At 44.1% G+C, this 18,667-nt stretch overlaps 1 protein-coding gene across 2 annotated transcripts in view; it reads right to left on the bottom strand.

Moving 5' to 3' along the window:
* Positions 1–18,667, bottom strand: part of OSBPL10 (oxysterol binding protein like 10) — a 789,797-nt gene that overhangs the window by 113,609 nt on the left and 657,521 nt on the right. For both annotated transcript variants that reach the window (XM_086942107.1, XM_086942108.1), the window contains one exon: positions 17,994–18,149. In XM_086942107.1, the coding sequence (XP_086798233.1) occupies positions 17,994–18,149 (156 nt within the window). The remainder of the gene's footprint in view (positions 1–17,993; positions 18,150–18,667) is intronic.

Raw genomic sequence — 18,667 nt, 5'->3', positions numbered from 1 at the left:
TTTGGAAGAACGTCAACATGAAGTATTATTTCTTACAAAACTTGGTTAAATGGGGACTCAGACTATGATATAGTCCAATCTCTCCCCCCTAACTATGCCATAGAAAGGCATGATCGAATTGCTGGAAGGGGTGGCGGGATAGCAATAATCTACAAAACTGATCTGGTGTGTAGAACCAAAGCCAATCCAGTCCCTGACTGTGGGAGTCTCTCTTTTGCTATTGGTTTGAGCTCTACATTTACCTTTTCAGGTATTTTGATACACCGCCCCCCGGGTCCCCTAGGTTTGTTAAAAAATGAGCTCCCTGAAATTGTAGCAAGTTTAGCCAGTTCCACGTCTAATTTCACGATCTTGGGTGATTTCAATATACATTTGGATGAGGTCTCCACTACAGCCATAAAAGATTTTACGGATGACTTAGCTAGTTTCCAATTGTTACTAAAAGTAGAGTCCTACTCATGTTAAGGGCCACTTATTGGACCCGATTTTTTTAAAATATAGATGACCTTAGATTGGAAGAGGTTGTTCCTGTTCCATGGTCAGATCATTCACTGCTGTCCTTTTTAGGTCTCGGCTAGAAACTAGCGAAGCGCGTTCTCGCCAGAGAACTATAGTCGGCGTCTCAGAACGACGAAGGGAGACCAGACCTGGCCGCATGCAGCGTTTCCCCATAGGATAACGTTGTGCGTGCGGCCAGGTCTTGTCTCCACAGCTTGGCATGGCAGACCGGATCGCGACGCGCGCCTCTCTGGAATGCAGGGGGAGTCTGCAGAGAGGCGCGCGGCGCTGATAAACAGCCATGCTTTTTTTTTTTGTCCCGTCTCTGAGCATGGAATGCGGCCGGATTCAGATTACAAAGCATTTGCTGGGCGTGTGTGCGACCAATTACCTGCGCCATCCTGTCAGAGCGACAGACAGAGCACCACTCTGAAGAGCCCCGATGCCCACAGGAAGCTCCATAGCCAGAGAAGTCCCTCTGGGTCAGGCCTCACAGTCCAGCCATTTCCCGAACTTTTTTCCGCACCAGAATCGGAGCACTGCTCCGTGTTCCACGCCCGGCCCAAAAAAGCACACTGGAGAGGAATGCATGCAGGCAGAATAATTAAAGTTCCAGGCCGGGAGAAAATGTTGCAGGAGAAAAGGAGCCGATAAAATTAAGAACCAGCTCTAATTAAAACCACTGGACACAAAAGACCAGGGGATGTGAAGCGGGCATAAATATTTTATATGGGTGTGTCTACGAGACACAAGGGTCTCACTGCGTAATGGAAATAAGCGAGAGGAACGAGGTAATGCCATACACCGATATTGCGGGTGCATTTGTTGCGCGTGCATTTCTTTTGTGCTGTCGTACCCGACACTTTCACGTTGCAAAATGTCAGAGGTACTAAAGGTAATAACAAAGTTGTGACTTGCTGCCCTCCGGGCTTCTGAACCAGCGACATTAGCATTCTTGGGCTTGTAGTACACATATACAGTGTGTTTAGCGTAACTACAAGTCCCAGCATCCGTGTAGCTGAAGGCCGAAAAACCAGGACAGGCTTAAAGTCTTCCCACAACACTTACTTGGAAAGACGTTAACATGTACGCTATATGTCAAATATGGCGCTTTCATAGAACCTGGTGGAAAGAACTGGGCACCAATGTTGGAATAAAGAACGGCAGGCCATTTTTCGCTGTGAGCAGAACAGCACCCCCTTCGCCCACCCCATTTTGCATTTTTTATTTAATACTGTCGACCTCTTTTTCCAGTCAGCTGCTGTAAATGTGCGGAATCTTGTGTGAGTAACCAATTTACTGTTGTTACATTTGACTGGCACTTCATTTACCCAGTCCTTGTAGTATCCTTCTCACCCTCATTAGAAGGTGTCCGAGAATTGAGTCTCATAATTGTCACTTTTGCCTCATCTAACTTAACTTTTGCTTTTGTAATTGTTCACTTGTAATGTTCTCCCCATGTATTATTTCTGTTCCTATTGTGAAGCCTTTGACACCTTCGGGTAAAGTCTGCGCTGTATCCAAACGCATAAACGTCCCCTACCCACAGGACTGCATCCGCCTCCCAGTGTGTCCTTGATATCACCCGCCCCCCGCCCTCTGCCTAACGCGCTCTCAATCCGGGATGCCAGCCGCCATGCTCCTCATGTTGCTGCTCCAGCTTTTGCATATTTTCACACAGGGGTTACCTGCAGTCGCCGTGGGGTGGCACACCACACAGGATTCACATCTCTCTGATGTGCTCGTGGGGCCGGCGTCCTTGGGGTGATCTGGGCTTGCTTGACTCTTATGCTCTCGTTGTGAGGTGCTTTTAACACGGGCCATGCTTTGTTGGGGAGGTGCTCACGGGGCAATGGTGGTGAAGTCTCAACGACACGGGGTTTCCCACTGAGCTGGTGGCGGGAGGGACCGGGCTCCACTATGGAGAAGTGTGGAGCGATGCTCTAGGAGGGCTCGAGGTGCTTCTTTGTGGGTGCGGTACTTGTGGGACGAGATAGTTTGCGGAGAAGTTGCTCCTGACACGGGGTCATCCATGGGGAAAGTGAGTGAGAGTACGAGGTGCTTGGGTGGGGTTCTCTTTGAAGAAAGTATCCCTGTAAACGGGGCCTTCTCAGGGTGGGGGGGCAGGTTGTGGGGGCTTGTCCTCTAGGCAAGAGGTGCTTGTGGTCGGTCCTCTGAGGTGAAGGTTCTGCCATGGCCATCATTGCGTGAGGTGCGTGGGCGGGGTTCTCTTTGAAGATAGAGCCCCTGTAAATGTGGCCTTCTGATGGTCGGGGTTGGTTGTGGGGCTTGCTCCTCTAGGCAAGAGGTGCGTGGGCGGGGTTCTCTTTGGAGAAAAACCCCGGTGCCCACGCTTTCTGCATGTTAGTGTTGGTTGTGGTGCGGGGCTCAATGTGAGTGAAGTGTTCGTGGGGCAGTAGCGCTCCGCAGGTGAGGTGACTGTAGGGTTGGCATTCTTTGTGTGAGGTACTTGAGGGGCATTAGCCCTCTCTGTCTAGCCTGCTCCCAGGGGGTGTTCCAAGGGGCGTAGGGCATCAAACAAGAGAGGGGAATGGCCCCTAGCGTTTCTCGGCTGGTTGTCCAGAAGCCTGTTTGGTTGGAGCGGGCCCTTACACTACACGACCTTCCATAACTAATACACCAATTTTTATGTCCCTCAAGGAAGTGACTCTGTGTGTGTATGTGAGGGTGGCTCTGTGTGTGTGCAGGTGGGTCTGTGTGAGGGTGGCTGTGTGTCTGTGTAGGTGGCTCTGTGTGGGTGGCTCTGTGTGGGTGGCTCTGTATGTGTGTGTGATTGGCTTTGTGTGTGTGGCTGCAAATGCAGTAGGTCTCGCATTTACAAGAGATTAAGCTATTGGCATTGTAAATGACAATGCCATTTATTTATGTTTTAAAAACATAAATAAAAATAATGTCATGGGCAATGCCAATAGCTCTAACTTTAACAATGCTGAGACCATTGCATTGTAAATGCTTGTCTATTACAGTATCTGATACTCAGACTCAGACTGTCAGGAGGACTAAGACGGTACGTCAATGGTCTAAACTTTCTGCAGAGCCTTTTATTAAGATCTTAAAAAATACAGTCCCCACTTTTCAGTCGAATCCAACACAGGCTAATGACAACTTTATTAATTGGATGGACCAGCCACTTAATGTGGTGCTTCCGAAAATTAAAATGTCAGAAAGAACTAAGGCTGATAAAAATCCTTGGTATTCGGCTAAGCTCCGCCAATTAAAACAAATATGAAAAAAACATGAAAGACAGTGGAGGAAGGACTTCTCTGAAGGAAAGAGAACCCAATATCGCATTACTATTAGACAGTATAAAAAGGAAATTAAAAACGCTCAAAGCTTGTACTACCAGGATAAGATCTTATCGGCAAACTTTTCAGGAGAGGTATTTAAGATCGCTAACAGACTTCTCACATCAGCTACTCCTATAGTTAGTACAAGTTCACCTCAAGCTAGATGTGACCTTGTTGCCAATTTTTTTGCAGAAAAGAATTAATTGATATACAAGTCACTTCCTAAAGTCCCCCCTCCTTTTCAAGAGGCAGGAGTAAGTGAATGCAATTCTTGTTGCCCAGCCCATTTGTTGGAGGTTTTTCCTGCACTTGATCTTATAAAACTGCAATCCCTTCTGAAGGGACTTAAATTGGGTTCACCGACAGGTGTTGCCCCTCCCAAAATCCTGCTGGAATTTTCTGAAGTAGTGACCCCAGTATTATTAGATTGTATCAATTCTTCTCTTGAATCAGGCATTGTGCCTCAACAGTGGAAACAGGCCAGAGTTAGGGCTTTCCTTAAAAATCCTAGCCTGGATCCGGAGAATTGGAGTAACTATCGGCCTATTTCCCTGCTGCCTGGTATTAGTAAGATGGCAGAAAAAATTGTAAATTTTATCTAGCTGTTTTTATCCCCCCCCCCCCCCCCCCCCGATCCCTAAGAAACAGGTTAAAAGCTTTGGAGTCTGGATCGATACCAACCTTGACTTCGAAGAACAGTCATTCAGAGTAGCAGGAAGTGGCTTCAGACTGCTCAGGAAATTCAGGAAAATACTTTCATTGCTTCCTTTTGGGGCAAAACGCATCCTGATGCAGGCAATAGTGCTCTTGCGGCTTGATTACGCGAACGCATTATACTTGGGTGCTTCAACGGCCACTATTAAGTGACTGCAGGCAATGCAGAACTGTGCAGCTCGCTTCCTGCTGAATGTTCCTAAACAATCTTCTGAAAACCTGCTCTGGCCAAATTACATTGGCTCCCTGTCCAGCAGAGAGTGCAATTTAAGGCCCTCTGCATTATACACAAATCTGTTGAGGGAAATGGTCCCCCTCTGATGAGGTCCTGGAATCAATGGTACACTCCTAACAGGAATCTGAGATCGAGTAGCAAGGGTCTCTTGTCTGTGCCTAGAATTAAGCATGAGAGGACTGGAGGTCGTCTGTTCACGTTCAATGGACCCAGATTGTGGAATTCTATTCCACTTCATATACAGCGTGAGTCTGATCACCTCAAGTTTCGTAAACTTCTAAAAACGTTTCTGTTCTAGCTGATTTGTGTTGTATTAGGGTGCCCAGCGCTGGGATGCCTCGGGGTATCTATGCGCTTTAAAATACTACTCAATAACAATAACAATCTTGGACGCAGACCCTCCCAAAGTTCCACAAGTCAGGACTAAAGGTACTTTGTTCATCGAGCCTAACTGTGTCTCTGTAGCTGGCCTTTGCTCCATCATGGTCGACCTAAACTGTGATTTTGTCCCAGTCTGGCGCAATCAGATATCCACAGTTTTCTCTTTCTGCGTTTTGCCATTATTTTCACTAAAACCTTTTAAAATGCATATCTCCGATTTTACTGATTGGATTTTTGTCATTTTGATCTTGTTTTACTTAATACAAATCACTCTCACACTGTTGTTCTAAATTGGTATGGGATCCTTCTTGTGTGGGGATTATCACCTTTTTACTCTTTGAAGTGCTGCACAAATACTTTAAACATTGCCCCCAAGTTTAGCCTGACTGCTTGTGCCTCACCATGACCAGGATGGTGGTTGCTTCTTGACCAGGGTTCACACCTCAGTCAAACAACCCAATTTTTCACACCGAGTTTGGGTACTACCGCAGGGAAGGCTGACCGGGGTGTCCACTTCGGATGTACCTGGGGATCCTTCCAAAACCAGAGTCGCAAGGACTCATCTGCAGGTAGGTCAGTTAAAGGTTCAACATATACAGCCTGATCTTAAAAATCTGTAAAGCTAGAATCCTGGGTTTTAATGTATCCTTTTAAGAGTTACACATTTATGGGACTTCTCACTAGAACTCTTATGCATAAGCATTTCTAAAGGTTTACATTTATGCACATATAAATGATTAGTAAAAGTGCATTTAAGTATGCTATGGTCTGCTTTTCCTCCATTTGGAAAACGCCATCACTGCAGAGAACACCCTCTATGCACCCACCAATTTTGAGAGGTTCCATTTCATCCCCAACTTGAAATGTACCCCTGTCCAAGGTAGGAGTTAATCTTTGATCATATCCAGGGTGGGAAGGTGCATTGTAAACTTGTATTTATACATACAAAATGGCACATTTGTGGGTGGGTGTTCGACCACTTTGCATGGCATTCCCTCCATATAACACCCTTTCTCCAACTACGGGAGCAGATTTACTAATATATATAATGACATGGTTCTGGAAAAATATTATGCATAAATAAAGTCTTTTATGACTATAAATTCATTTTTGCGACTGGCAAATACGATTTTGCAACTGCAAATCATGTAGCCGTATTTTCGCCATATTTGAACCTTAGAGGTCATAAGGTTTTGCGAATCAGCCATGGTGATTGCACGGTATGCACGTGCATTGAAAGACAATTAATAACATATGCAAGCATAGAAAGTATATGACATATGTTAATCATATTTATTAGGAACCTTTCTAAATCTGCTAGTGATTTGCGGGTACAGAGCAAATAACAAGAACCAGGAGCAAATCCAACATGCACCTCATAGCAGGCAAACAGCGCCTTGAGTAACCACAACCTGCAAGCGAGAATACCAACCACATGCATCGAACATACGATGCACTTCAGAGGTGACCTCATGGGAGACACCAAGCATCTTCAATGAATGCATCCTGCATTTCAGCCCCTGCACTAAACACATCCAGCACTTCGATGCAGTCACTAAGCACCTGCAGTTAACCTAACATGCATCTTGGAGGAGGCAGCAAGCACGTTCAGTCCCGCATCCTGCAAGCCAGCACCTGCACTAAACGCATCCGGCACTTCAAAGCAGTCACCAAGCACCTGCAGTGAACATACCATGCACTTCAGAGGTGACCTCATAGGAGACACCAGCACCTTCAGTAAGCGCAGTCTGCATTCCAGCACCTGCACTAGATGCATCCGGCACTTCAAAGCAGTCACCAAGCACCTGCAGTGAACATACCTTGCTCCTTAAAGGAGACACCAAGCACATTCAGTAAACACATCCGGCACTTCAAAGCAGACACCAAGCACCTCTAGTGAACATACCATGCACCTCAGAGGAAGCACCAAGCACCTTCAGTAAACACATCATGCATGCCAGCACCTATTCTAAACGCATCTGGCACATCAAAACAGTCACCAAGCACCTGCTGTGAACATACCATGCAACTCAGAGGGGATACTAATCGCCTGCAGTAAACATACCATGCACCTCAGAGGAGATACCAAGCAACTGCAGTAAACCTACAATGCACCTCAGAGGAGACAACAAGCACCTTCAGTAAACACATCCGGCACTTCAAAGCAGACACCAAGCACCTGCAGTGAACATACCATGCACCTCAGAGGAGACAACAAGCACCTTCTGTAAACACATCCGGCACTTCAAAGCAGACACCAAGCACCTGCAGTGAACATACCATGCACCTCAGAGGGGATACCAAGGGCCTGCAGTAAACATACCATGCACCTCAGAGGAGATACCAAGCGCCTGCAGTGAACATACCATGCACCTCAGAGGAGATACCAAGCGCCTGCAGTGAACATGCCATGCAACTCAGAGGGGATACTAATCGCCTGCAGTAAACATACCATGCACCTCAGAGGAGATACCAAGCAACTGCAGTAAACCTACAATGCACCTCAGAGGAGACAACAAGCACCTTCAGTAAACACATCCGGCACTTCAAAGCAGACACCAAGCACCTGCAGTGAACATACCATGCACCTCAGAGGAGACAACAAGCACCTTCTGTAAACACATCCGGCACTTCAAAGCAGACACCAAGCACCTGCAGTGAACATACCATGCACCTCAGAGGGGATACCAAGGGCCTACAGTAAACATACCATGCACCTCAGAGGAGATACCAAGCGCCTGCAGTAAACATACCATGCACCTCAGAGGAGATACCAAGCGCCTGCAGTGAACATACCATGCACCTCCGAGGGGATACCAAGCGCCTGCAGTAAACATACCATGCACCTCAGAGGAGATACCAAGCGCCTGCAGTGAACATACCATGCACCTCAGAGGAGATACCAAGCGCCTGCAGTGAACCTACCATGCACCTCAGAGGAGATACCAAGCGCCTGCAGTGAACATACCATGCACCTCAGAGGAGATACCAAGCGCCTGCAGTTAACATACCATGCACCTCAGAGGAGATACCAAGCGCCTGCAGTAAACATACCATGCACCTCAGAGGAGATACCAAGCGCCTGCAGTGAACATACCATGCACCTCAGAGGAGATACCAAGCGCCAGCACCTCAGATGAGACACCAAGCACCTTCAGTCAGATCTGTCCTACATTTCAGACCGTATGCTAAACAGTTGCAGTAACATACTATTGACCTTAGAGGGGTCACTAAACACCTTCAGTAAACACATCCTACATCTCAGGTACCAACCATCGGTTTAAACATGATATGCACAGCAGAGCAGAAAGCAAGCACCTGCCACAAACACAAAGTCCATCTCTAAGCAGGCACCAAGCACTCGCAGTAAATACAATTTGCATCTCAGAACGGACACCAGCATCTGCAGTTAAAACATCCTGCACCTTACCACAGGCAGCAAGCCAACAACCTGTAGTAAACACAATGCACACGACAGAGTAAACAACAAGCACCCACCCAACGCTTCAGAGGAGACACCAAGCTGCACCTCAGAACAAACAACAACCAACAGCAGTAAACACAACTTGCACCTCATGGCAGACACGAAGCACTTCAGTAAACACATCCAGCCCCAAACATTTGAGGCAAAATACCGAGCACCTCAGAGCAGGAAAGAGCAGACACAAAGCACCTGCAGTAAAAATACAATGCGCCTCTGAAGAGTCACCAAGCCCTTCAGCAAACACATGCTACATCTCCCATTAACACCAACGTACACGTCAGAACAAACACCAAGCACCCACAGTAAACACACTGTGCACCTGCGAGCAGGCTCCAGTCACCTGCCCTACACAGTGCACTTCCGAGTTGGCAGCACGCATCTACAGTAAACAAACGGGGCACTTCAAAGTAGGCAGCAAGCCCCCGCAGTAAACACGTCCACCTCAGAGCATGCGCCAAGCGGCCACAATGAACACACCACGCGCTACAGCTGCTCGACAGGCTTAAATACTATCCAGGGCAGTCAGCGCGAGCGCTGTAAATCTTCCCGTGGAAAATGAGGGCGATTAGCTGTTTTGCTGTAGTGGACACGGCAGATGCGCCTCGAGCCAAACAGCAGGAAGCAGATGTCAGTGAGTGATGGGCGGAGCGCGCGCCTCAGCGCCTTCTGCACGCGCAGGCCCAGCGCGCGGAGTCCATGAATCAAGGCACGCTCCACGCAGCGCTCAGCAGAACGCCAGGCCGGGGGCAGGCGCAGCACTGCTGCGGGTCACGAGGCGAAATATACCGATGTGTGCAGCTGCGCCCGAGACACACACCACTGGAGCTCAGCTGCAAGCTAGCAGCGGCAAAGCGTGCATTGGTGCAGCAGGTGCAGTGCACCGGGGCACAGAGGCTTGAGGGGCCCACTGGAACCTGATTTATTCTCTGTTTCATAATTTGAAGCAACAGTCAGGGGGGGCTTTTCTTTCCTTGTACTAGGGCCCAGGGAACACTGGCTAGCCAGCAGAAAGCTAGGGGTTAAATTTCCATGGCGTGCAAATAGAAGTTGGGGATTCTGAGATGTGTGATAATCCTACGATCCTGTAGTTTGGAGGAGGGTAACAGCAAGTTCATAGGGAGAGCTGAGACAGAGCCTGCTACACTCAAGGCACAAGAAGTCACTCAAACATTTGACATGTAAATGACATGTATACATATACACACATTTCATCCTCGTTCTATAGGTGTACTATGCATGCCCTCAGCATATGGCCTACAGTGTTGCTATGGCCACATGTATGAATGGGTGCACAGACATAATATCGACTCCAAAATATCGACTGGACATAATATCGACTTTTAAATATAGACTGGACAAAATATCGACAGGACAGAATATAGATGACCAAAATATCGTTTTTAAGGTAAGTGATATAATATCGACTGTTAAAAATATAGATAGTAAAAAATATCGAATTTTTAATAATATCTAATTTTTTATAGTGTATTTATATGGTATAATATGAATCATTGCGTAATTTAATTCTGTAGCGGGTTGTGGGTTTATAGGGGAATAGGGTGGGAAGTATTTTAATTATAATTAATTAAATATTTAAATTTATTTATTGATAGTAAATTTAAATTAATACTTAATTAATTTATAATAGTTAATTAATTAAATTTTAATTGGTAATTAATTTTAATTAATTGATTAATTGGTAATTATGTAAATTTTAATAAATTATTTTTGTAGCGGGTTGTGAGTTTATAGGGGAATTGGGTGGGAAGTGATTAAATTATAATTAATTAATTAATTACATTTATTTATATTTATTTAATTTCAAATAATTTTTAAATACTTTTTCATTATTAAATAATTAATAGTACATATTTTTATTAATTAGTATTAATAGGTGATCAATAGAAATAATTATTGTTAATTAGTAAATATAATATATTAATTAATAAATTGTATACAATTATTAATTATTTTTAATTAATTATTAATAGATATTCAATAATACATTTTATAATTATTTATGAAGTATTTACTTTCCCTAATGTTGTATTCTCTGGAGTGGGAATTGTAATTTTAACCCCTACACTATCCAACTTTTTCCCTACTGTTGCACCCACTGGAGTGGGAATAGTAATTTTAACCCCTACGCTATCCAACACTTTCCCTACTGTTGCACCCACTGGAGTGGGAATAGTAATTTTAACCCCTACGCTATCCAACGCTTTCCCTACTGTTGCACCCACTGGAGTGGGAATAGTAATTTTTACCCCTACGCTATCCAACGCTTTCCCTACTGTTGCACCCACTGGAGTGGGAATAGTAATTTTAACCCCTACGCTATCCAACGCTTTCCCTACTGTTGCACTCTTTGGAGTGGGAATAGTAATTTTAACCCCCACGCTATCCAACGCTTTCCCTACTGTTGCACCCACTGGAGTGGGAATAGTAATTTAAACCCCTACGCTATCCAACCCTTTCCCTACTGTTGCACTCACTGGAGTGGGAATAGAAATTTTAACCCCTACGCTATCCAACACTTTCCCTACTGTTGCACCCACTGGAGTGGGAATAGTAATTTTAAACCCTACGCTATCCAATGCTTTCCCTACGCTTGCACTCTTTGGAGTGGGAATAGTATTTTTTACACTTCTGCTATCGTACGGTAATATAATAGTATCTTATTTAATTATAGTATGTTACTATATATATATGTTTTAACAAATATGATAGTAAAAATTTATTTTTATTAATTTCATTTATTTAATTATTATAAGTTAATTTAAGTATTTTTAAGTATATTTTAGTAATTAAATTTTAATATTAATTTAATTTAACACTGTTTTTAATAAAGTCGATATTTTTTAAAACTATATTATTGTAAACGATATTTTGTACTCGATATTTTTGTACTTACCTGTTTGTAGATACAAACTCGATATTTTGTCTGTCGATATTTTGTCCACGATATTTTTGCAAGTCGATATTTTGTCCCTCGATATTATTTCAGTGATCCGTATGAATTTTTTTTGCATTCACAAACGATGCGATTCAGTAAAATCGTCCATTTGAGAATGGAAGATAGCCTTTCAAGATGTATGAAAGGCGTTGTAGTCGCAATTTTTATTAATCGCACAAACTGGTATTGCCTAAAATTGCAACTACAAATAGGGAGTCGCAAATTGCGATTCCCTTAGCACATGAATGAAACATTTTCCCAAATGCAAACTGTGCATTTAGGAAAACGCAATTACCATCGACATCAAGTCAATGCAAACTTTGAAAAATGCACAAAACATGCATGTGTGTGCTGTACATGTGCACATTTATTTTTTTGGGTGGCTTCAGGGTGGCCTTAGGCCACTGGGCACCCTTGGCTTGGCATTAGCTAATTTGCGATTGGAGTAATATTACCTAATAGCGATTCGCTATTTACAGAATCGCTATTAGATAATATTAAGGGATTGCAAAATCTTTGCAATTTCTTACATACATAGCATTTTGCGATTACTAAATAGCGATTCAGTAAAAATCGCTATTTGGTAATCGCAGAATGCTTATTTGATACATGTGGCCCTATATGTGGTACAACGTTAGTTTCTAGTAACTCACACAAAAGTGAAGTTTTAATATAGCACAAATAATTACTTAAAGTTGCATTCACATCTGACAGTGAAACTGAAACACTATTAATTAAAGTGATTTGCCAAGGATCACACAATTTTTTCTAGTGATGTAGCCGGAACCTGAACCTAGGTTTTCTTTTGCCACTTTGTGCAATTCAGCCACTGGATGAATAACTCTGTTTCTCTCTTTCAGCATCAAAGGGAAATATTTCTGTTTAATTATCTCAGGACCTAGATCAGTGCACCATGTTCAGTAAATACACGTTCCACATATATAAAAAAAATCAATTGAGATCAAAGTTTTCCAAAATGATCAAAATATTTTTTTTGATAAAAGTACAAAATAAAGTGTATAGTCAGGCAATAACCCATATTTATGCTAATATCCTTGCCATCCCCTGTCTTAACAAGCAGTGCAGAAAGAGATGTTGAACACCCCAATGACTGCATTACATGGAATAACAAAACAAAGGGGGCCCACCCCTTAAGAGCTTACATTGATTAGTAAAACAAAAGGGGGAGGGTCTCTTGTATTCCTCAGAGTTGTTGTCAATTACAGGTCTTCAAAGACATACATCTAACTTGCTGCTCATCTGCTAACAGACACACAGGCAGCAGAAAAGCCCTCTTTTAGATGTCAGGCCCACACCTGGCCTGAGGTTTTTCGGATTTTGTCTTTTAAAACTATGGGCCCGATTAAAATGTTGGTGGTACGTATACTGCGTCGCAAAGGTGAGAGTATACATACATGCAACATGAAGGCCCGCCCGCCCGCCTTATTTGAATGCGGGAAGAACTTCGGCTGGACTACTCCGTCACAGCCATAGGCAAACCTCTCAGACGGACCATCGGAGAAACGGCTACATCTCCACCCACTCTATCAGGATGGGCAGACATGTACCCATGTTTTTTGCTGTCAACACCACCAGGCAAACCCTGGCAGTGAGGGACAATAAAAACCAAACAATGCTCCCCGCCATGACCCCCATGGCTGGGGAGCATTACTTTTTTTTTCTTAACAAGAAAAACCTGTTTTGGGTTTTTCTTTTTGAAAATAAAAAAAAGAATACAGTTTGGTGGAGGGTTCCTTCATGCTGACTGAGCCCTGCACCAAACAGCAAGATACATAGACAGGAACCGCCGTGCGGGGGCTCCAGCCAATGCTTTTTAAATGACCGCCAGCTTGGCGGCCATTTATACATTTGGTGGACGGTCCCTCCATCATGGGGATGGAGGGATTTATTCTGTCCCTGTGGCGGAACAGCGGACCAAACGTGAATATCTAAACCAGGCCCTATGTTAGGTAGAGAAAATAGCAATGTCTGGGATGCTTGGATCAGCTCTGCGTCGGCTCACTAGTCCATAATATACAAGGGCCGACCCAGAGCCAGACATTCAGCTCGAAGGACTCTCACGCCTTATTTGCTTGCCCACCTCTACTGATGAATTCCTCTGATAATTTTGGGCAGGTAACACTAAGAATGTTTTGGAGAAAAGACCTGGAAAAAAATGCATAACAAGCAATGGCGGCTGGCAGGGAACAAGGGTGGTGGAGGGGGGAAAGGAGGGATTATATATTTTGTCTTTAAATTACCTTTAAAATGGCCGACGTCTTGAAGCTTCTCTTGTAGGCGATGTCCAAACCAGGAAGCAGCCAGGCTCCCCATAGCCAATCACTACTCCGCAATGCAGCATTGTGATTGGTCTGAGCGCCGTGGTTCGGCGCTCAGATGGGGACTGGGAGCTTCTGCATGTTCCTCACTAGGCTGTGCAATACAACCTGGTGGGGAACATGCAAAGTGCACATGACTGTTTGGCCGGGCCAAGACGGCCGGCCAAGCTTTTATGCGCACTTGGAGTGTGCAAGCCACTACGCCCCGTAAGACCCCAGCCCCACCCCAACCAAACTCAGTAACAAACAAAAACAATATGATAATAACAAGATTATATTATTTACATTAGTTTCTGCTCTGTGAGCAGTGGATCAACGCTCCTCCACCTCAGCGGAGGAGCCGCCCCTGAAAATCTGTGGAATTAGGAGTGGTAAATACCAATATTGCTTGCTTTTTCTAAATTGCTTACCTCCAGAGAAGTGGTATTTACCAGTTGTAACCGACTTGGAATCAGGGCTTGGTTTTCGTACGGTGGTCATACGCGTACAATGCTGCCACACGCCTGCATTTTCATAGCACTGTTCACAAGGCTTGCTGTTACTCAATTCAACAGTACTTATGTTTACCATCCTCAAAAGGATAATCATGTGTGGTGCTAATGTGACTAAGTCTGAAACACCCAGGGCCACTTTGCAGATGCACAGAGTATTATGCTATTAATTTCTACTCTTAAGGGGGCCACAGCTCCTGAAAATCAAACCCTATGAAATCAAGAGGCCCCTCCACTCTCTCAACAATGGTAATAAATAACATATCAGTCTTTGCAAATCTGCATAAAAGGCGTACACCACGCCCTCTTTTCCAACAGAGATGACTTTACTAGAACCAGGACACAGGGCTTCCCATCCCTGAAGTAAGATAATGTCAGGTACTAGGAAGCGCTTTCTCACATTAGGGCGCGTTCTCGAAGTAAAATACAAATGTATCTTCACTCTACAGAAATAAATGGGCGAGTACACCTTTATTAGTACTGTTTTCCCGAATGTTTAATTTGGCTACATTTATTTTCACTGGCATGGCATAAATAGTGTATGTGCAGTTGCGCAGAGTGAAATATGCTATTAATTTCTATCGTTGAGTGGGGGAGGGGCTGTGATCCACAAGAGGTGACGCATATTACACTCTTTGCCTCTGCATATTGGCTTGTTATGAGTTATGCCATGATACATTTTTCGTGTGCATTTGTCTTTAACTAAAACTAGGCCACCAGGTGTTCAGACTGCAGTGGATACACCACAGTGAGCCGCCTCCTGGCTCCATAGGAGCCTGGCGTCCATGGGTGAAGTCACTGTACAAGCCATCTGTGAGGGACAAACAGCCCTGGCCTCATGTCAGTGTGTCTCTACTGTGATACTACACTCCAATATGACCGTTACACTGCAGTAATACATGTGTGAATGTGTGTTTATTGGTAAAGCTGCTCTAAATAACATGTTATTGGGTCGGGTTTATTTTCACTGCCATGGCAGACATGTTGAGATCAGTATGTTTATACTAGTGAAGGTTAAGGGGCACTTTCCTTTGGGATTTTAAAACTTATGAGTTAGTTATATAGTCCAGTAAATCTACACTAGCTTCTTGAAGCTTACAAGCACATTGAAATGTTAAGGACTTTATACAATAAAAGCTGGTTTCCGGTTAGTTCTTAGCACAAGTCTGGCCAACACCAAACTCATTGGACTAGAAATGATCATAACTTTCCACAACAAATTGCACAAACATTTGGCGCACACACACACTGACCCCTTCACTTTCTGAAAGCAAATTCAGACCTTCCGAATTCTGCATCCACCAACTCGTCCAAGGCATGTCTTTAACTTTACCTTTAGATCACAGCCCCATGGTGGACAGTATCCTCAAATTCAGAAAGGTACTGGAACAGGTGCAATTACAAAGGACCGAGTATTTTTTGATCAGGTAGCATACCATGAGGGTTCGGTCAGGCAGTTTTTAGGGTAAGTGGAGGGAAGTTCTAGAGTGGTGTTTGTACAAGCAAGAAGTAGGATGGATAAAACAAAAACAATACTTCTGGACCAGGTAAAGAAGCTGAAAATAACACTTAGCAAATATCACATAGCTCCACATAAACACCTGTCCAGAATAAGAAACACACTGCAGCTCTTGAAAGCAAGAAGGAAGGTTGTGGGTTCTGAATATTGAGTTGGCAATATCAGTAACCTCAATTTAGTAGGCATAATATCAAAGACAAAAATACAACAGGTGAGTATGTATGGATCTTCTATATGTGACTCAACATCTACGTACCTTGAGGATGCTCATACATAGGTACCTTATGATATACAGACGTAGGTACCTTTATGATACACGTATGTAGGTGCATAGGTGTGGAGTTAAAAAAAAGTGAATCTATACTTTGCTACATGCACATACATTTCGATATATTTTTCCTCAATATTTAGGCTACGATAATAAGGTATAATGATATTCGCTGCTCGATATTCCACACTACAACTAAATGAAGTAAACAGGACGTGTAGGAATAACTGATTCTGGAGAGAGGTATCAGACTTAAGGGCGCGAGTATCGATGGAGCAGGATCTCAGCCACAGTGGAGCTTCTACCCAAATACCTTTATGCTAAATCAATTTTTTTTAAATTCTGTTACACAATATATATGACATTTTTCCAAAACAAGCAAAATCAGACACACTTCACATATGAGGTGAATTTTGGGTTTGTGCAGCTAAAGTTTTCTGTCTTGTGATAGTCCAGGGAATTTCAAGGTTTGGCTATTTGGGGTAACATTTGTGAATGTATCGGCATCTGTGGTATTGCCAAAATATTAATCAAACTTCATTTTTTGAGCTATTTGGCAATATTTACACCTGCACTGCAGAACAGGAAAGCATAATCCCTACCTGTTTCATGGCCGCATTCGGCAAAACAAAAACAAAAATCACCCAACCCTAATAATGAAGCAAAGGGTGCGCCCTATCGATGCCCTGGATTTTTATAATTTCCCTGACATAAGAAGTAACCCTGGGCGTAGTGGGCGTAGCGGGGCTACGCGGAGGTCCACTGAGTCTCAAACATACTCCGTGGAGATCCGCTACGCCACCCGCCTCCACCCACCACTGTTACAAGTAAGTAAATATTAAGTAAAAATACATTTAAAACCACTTAACTATGTACTGCGGCATCCCGGGGTTTCACCAGGATTACCGATATGCCAAGGAAGATGGGGACTGCAGCCCGGGGACGCCGCGGTACGTAGGTAAGTGGTTTTAAACGTATTTTTATTTAAAGTTTACTTACTTGTAATAGTGGGGGTGGAGGCGGGGGGTTGCCAACTCCGCTCCGCCCGCAGAGTGTGCGGAGATTTGCCTTCTCCGTGTTCTCTGCGGAACATGGAGAAGGCAAATCTCCGCAAACTCCGCGGGTGGAGCGGAGGTCTCCGCCCGGGGTTATTAAGGAGCTGTGTCCTAGTGAAACCATTGATTATAAATACTAAGGGGAATATTCCTGTTTAAGCCTCGGCTACCCTATCAATAAAACACTCTTTGATTCATGCTAACTAGAATTTGCCACTAGAATAGTGCCAAGTGGGCTTTCCAATGGGCAGTCCCCTTACCTGCAGGCCAAGGGGAGAATCCCAGGAGGGCAGAATGGGTGGATATCCTGGGCTCATATGTTCTTCACCTAAAATTTATGTTGGGTAGGATTTCATTTTTTTAAGGTTTGCACACTTTAAGGCACAAACAGGCCATTTGGTGAGCTGTTGAATACCATTTTAATCTACTGCTTATGCTGTGTTGTTATGTTGTTGGTGCATCTTACGAACCCATCTTCAAAGGCTGACAAAATCAATGAGTTGAACAACATCACCATAGCCATCAGGGCCGCCACAAGCGCGCTTGACTTCAGGAAACATTTGAAGACGTAAAGAATCATGATGCTGTAAGAGTTCCCAAACCAGCTACCTCTCAAATTACCTGTTGACTCCATCCCTACTTTTGACCAGGTAGAGATCTCTGCTGCCAATGGCTAGGTTTGTGCTATGCAAATACCATATCCAGATGTGCACACATGCATGCATAACGTAACCACTGAACATACCCGCGTAAGGTCCATTCCCAGTTTCAGCTGTGAAATGAGATGAAGAATCACGCTGCGTTGGTCCTCCATGACGCCTATGTCGTCTTCTTCGTTGTCTTCATGATCTGTCATCTCATCTCCAGCATTGATCTGCTCTGGTGGGCCGGACTGCGACAGCTGAAAAAGAAAAGTATTGTGGCATCACCATCGGAATGTGCACGGTGATATCTGGGAGCGCAAGACGCGTTGGGTGACGTCGAGTGATCCAGAATAGCCAACGTTCCATGAGATCATCATTGGGTACAGCGGCAAATACAATACAGTTGCAAATATACTGCATTTAGGGAAGGTTTACTCAATTTTTTACATAACGCTGCACGGTAACAGAATTTTTGGCTGCATTGCACAAGGGGAAAAACAGCAGAGTCAAATCCATTAGCATTGGCCTGCTGTTACCTTACATGGCTCGTCATCTCGCAAAGGTCAGTGTGCTCCATGTAGCATAGCATTTGTACTAGACGCGTTCCCTTACAGTAACGATTCCTATGTCTAGGCAGACATAGAAATATCCCACGCACCAGATGCAGACTGTACACATCTGCACACATGCAATGCATGGGGTTTTAGGAGAAATTGAAACATTTCTCCTTGATAGCACCTGATTCAAGGAGGCATTACGTTTTTGACGCAAATCC

The sequence above is a fragment of the Lissotriton vulgaris genome, chromosome 10 (assembly GCF_964263255.1).
Source record: "Lissotriton vulgaris chromosome 10, aLisVul1.2, whole genome shotgun sequence".
Lineage (NCBI taxonomy): Eukaryota > Metazoa > Chordata > Amphibia > Caudata > Salamandridae > Lissotriton > Lissotriton vulgaris.
This window is presented reverse-complemented; position numbering and strand designations above follow the sequence as displayed.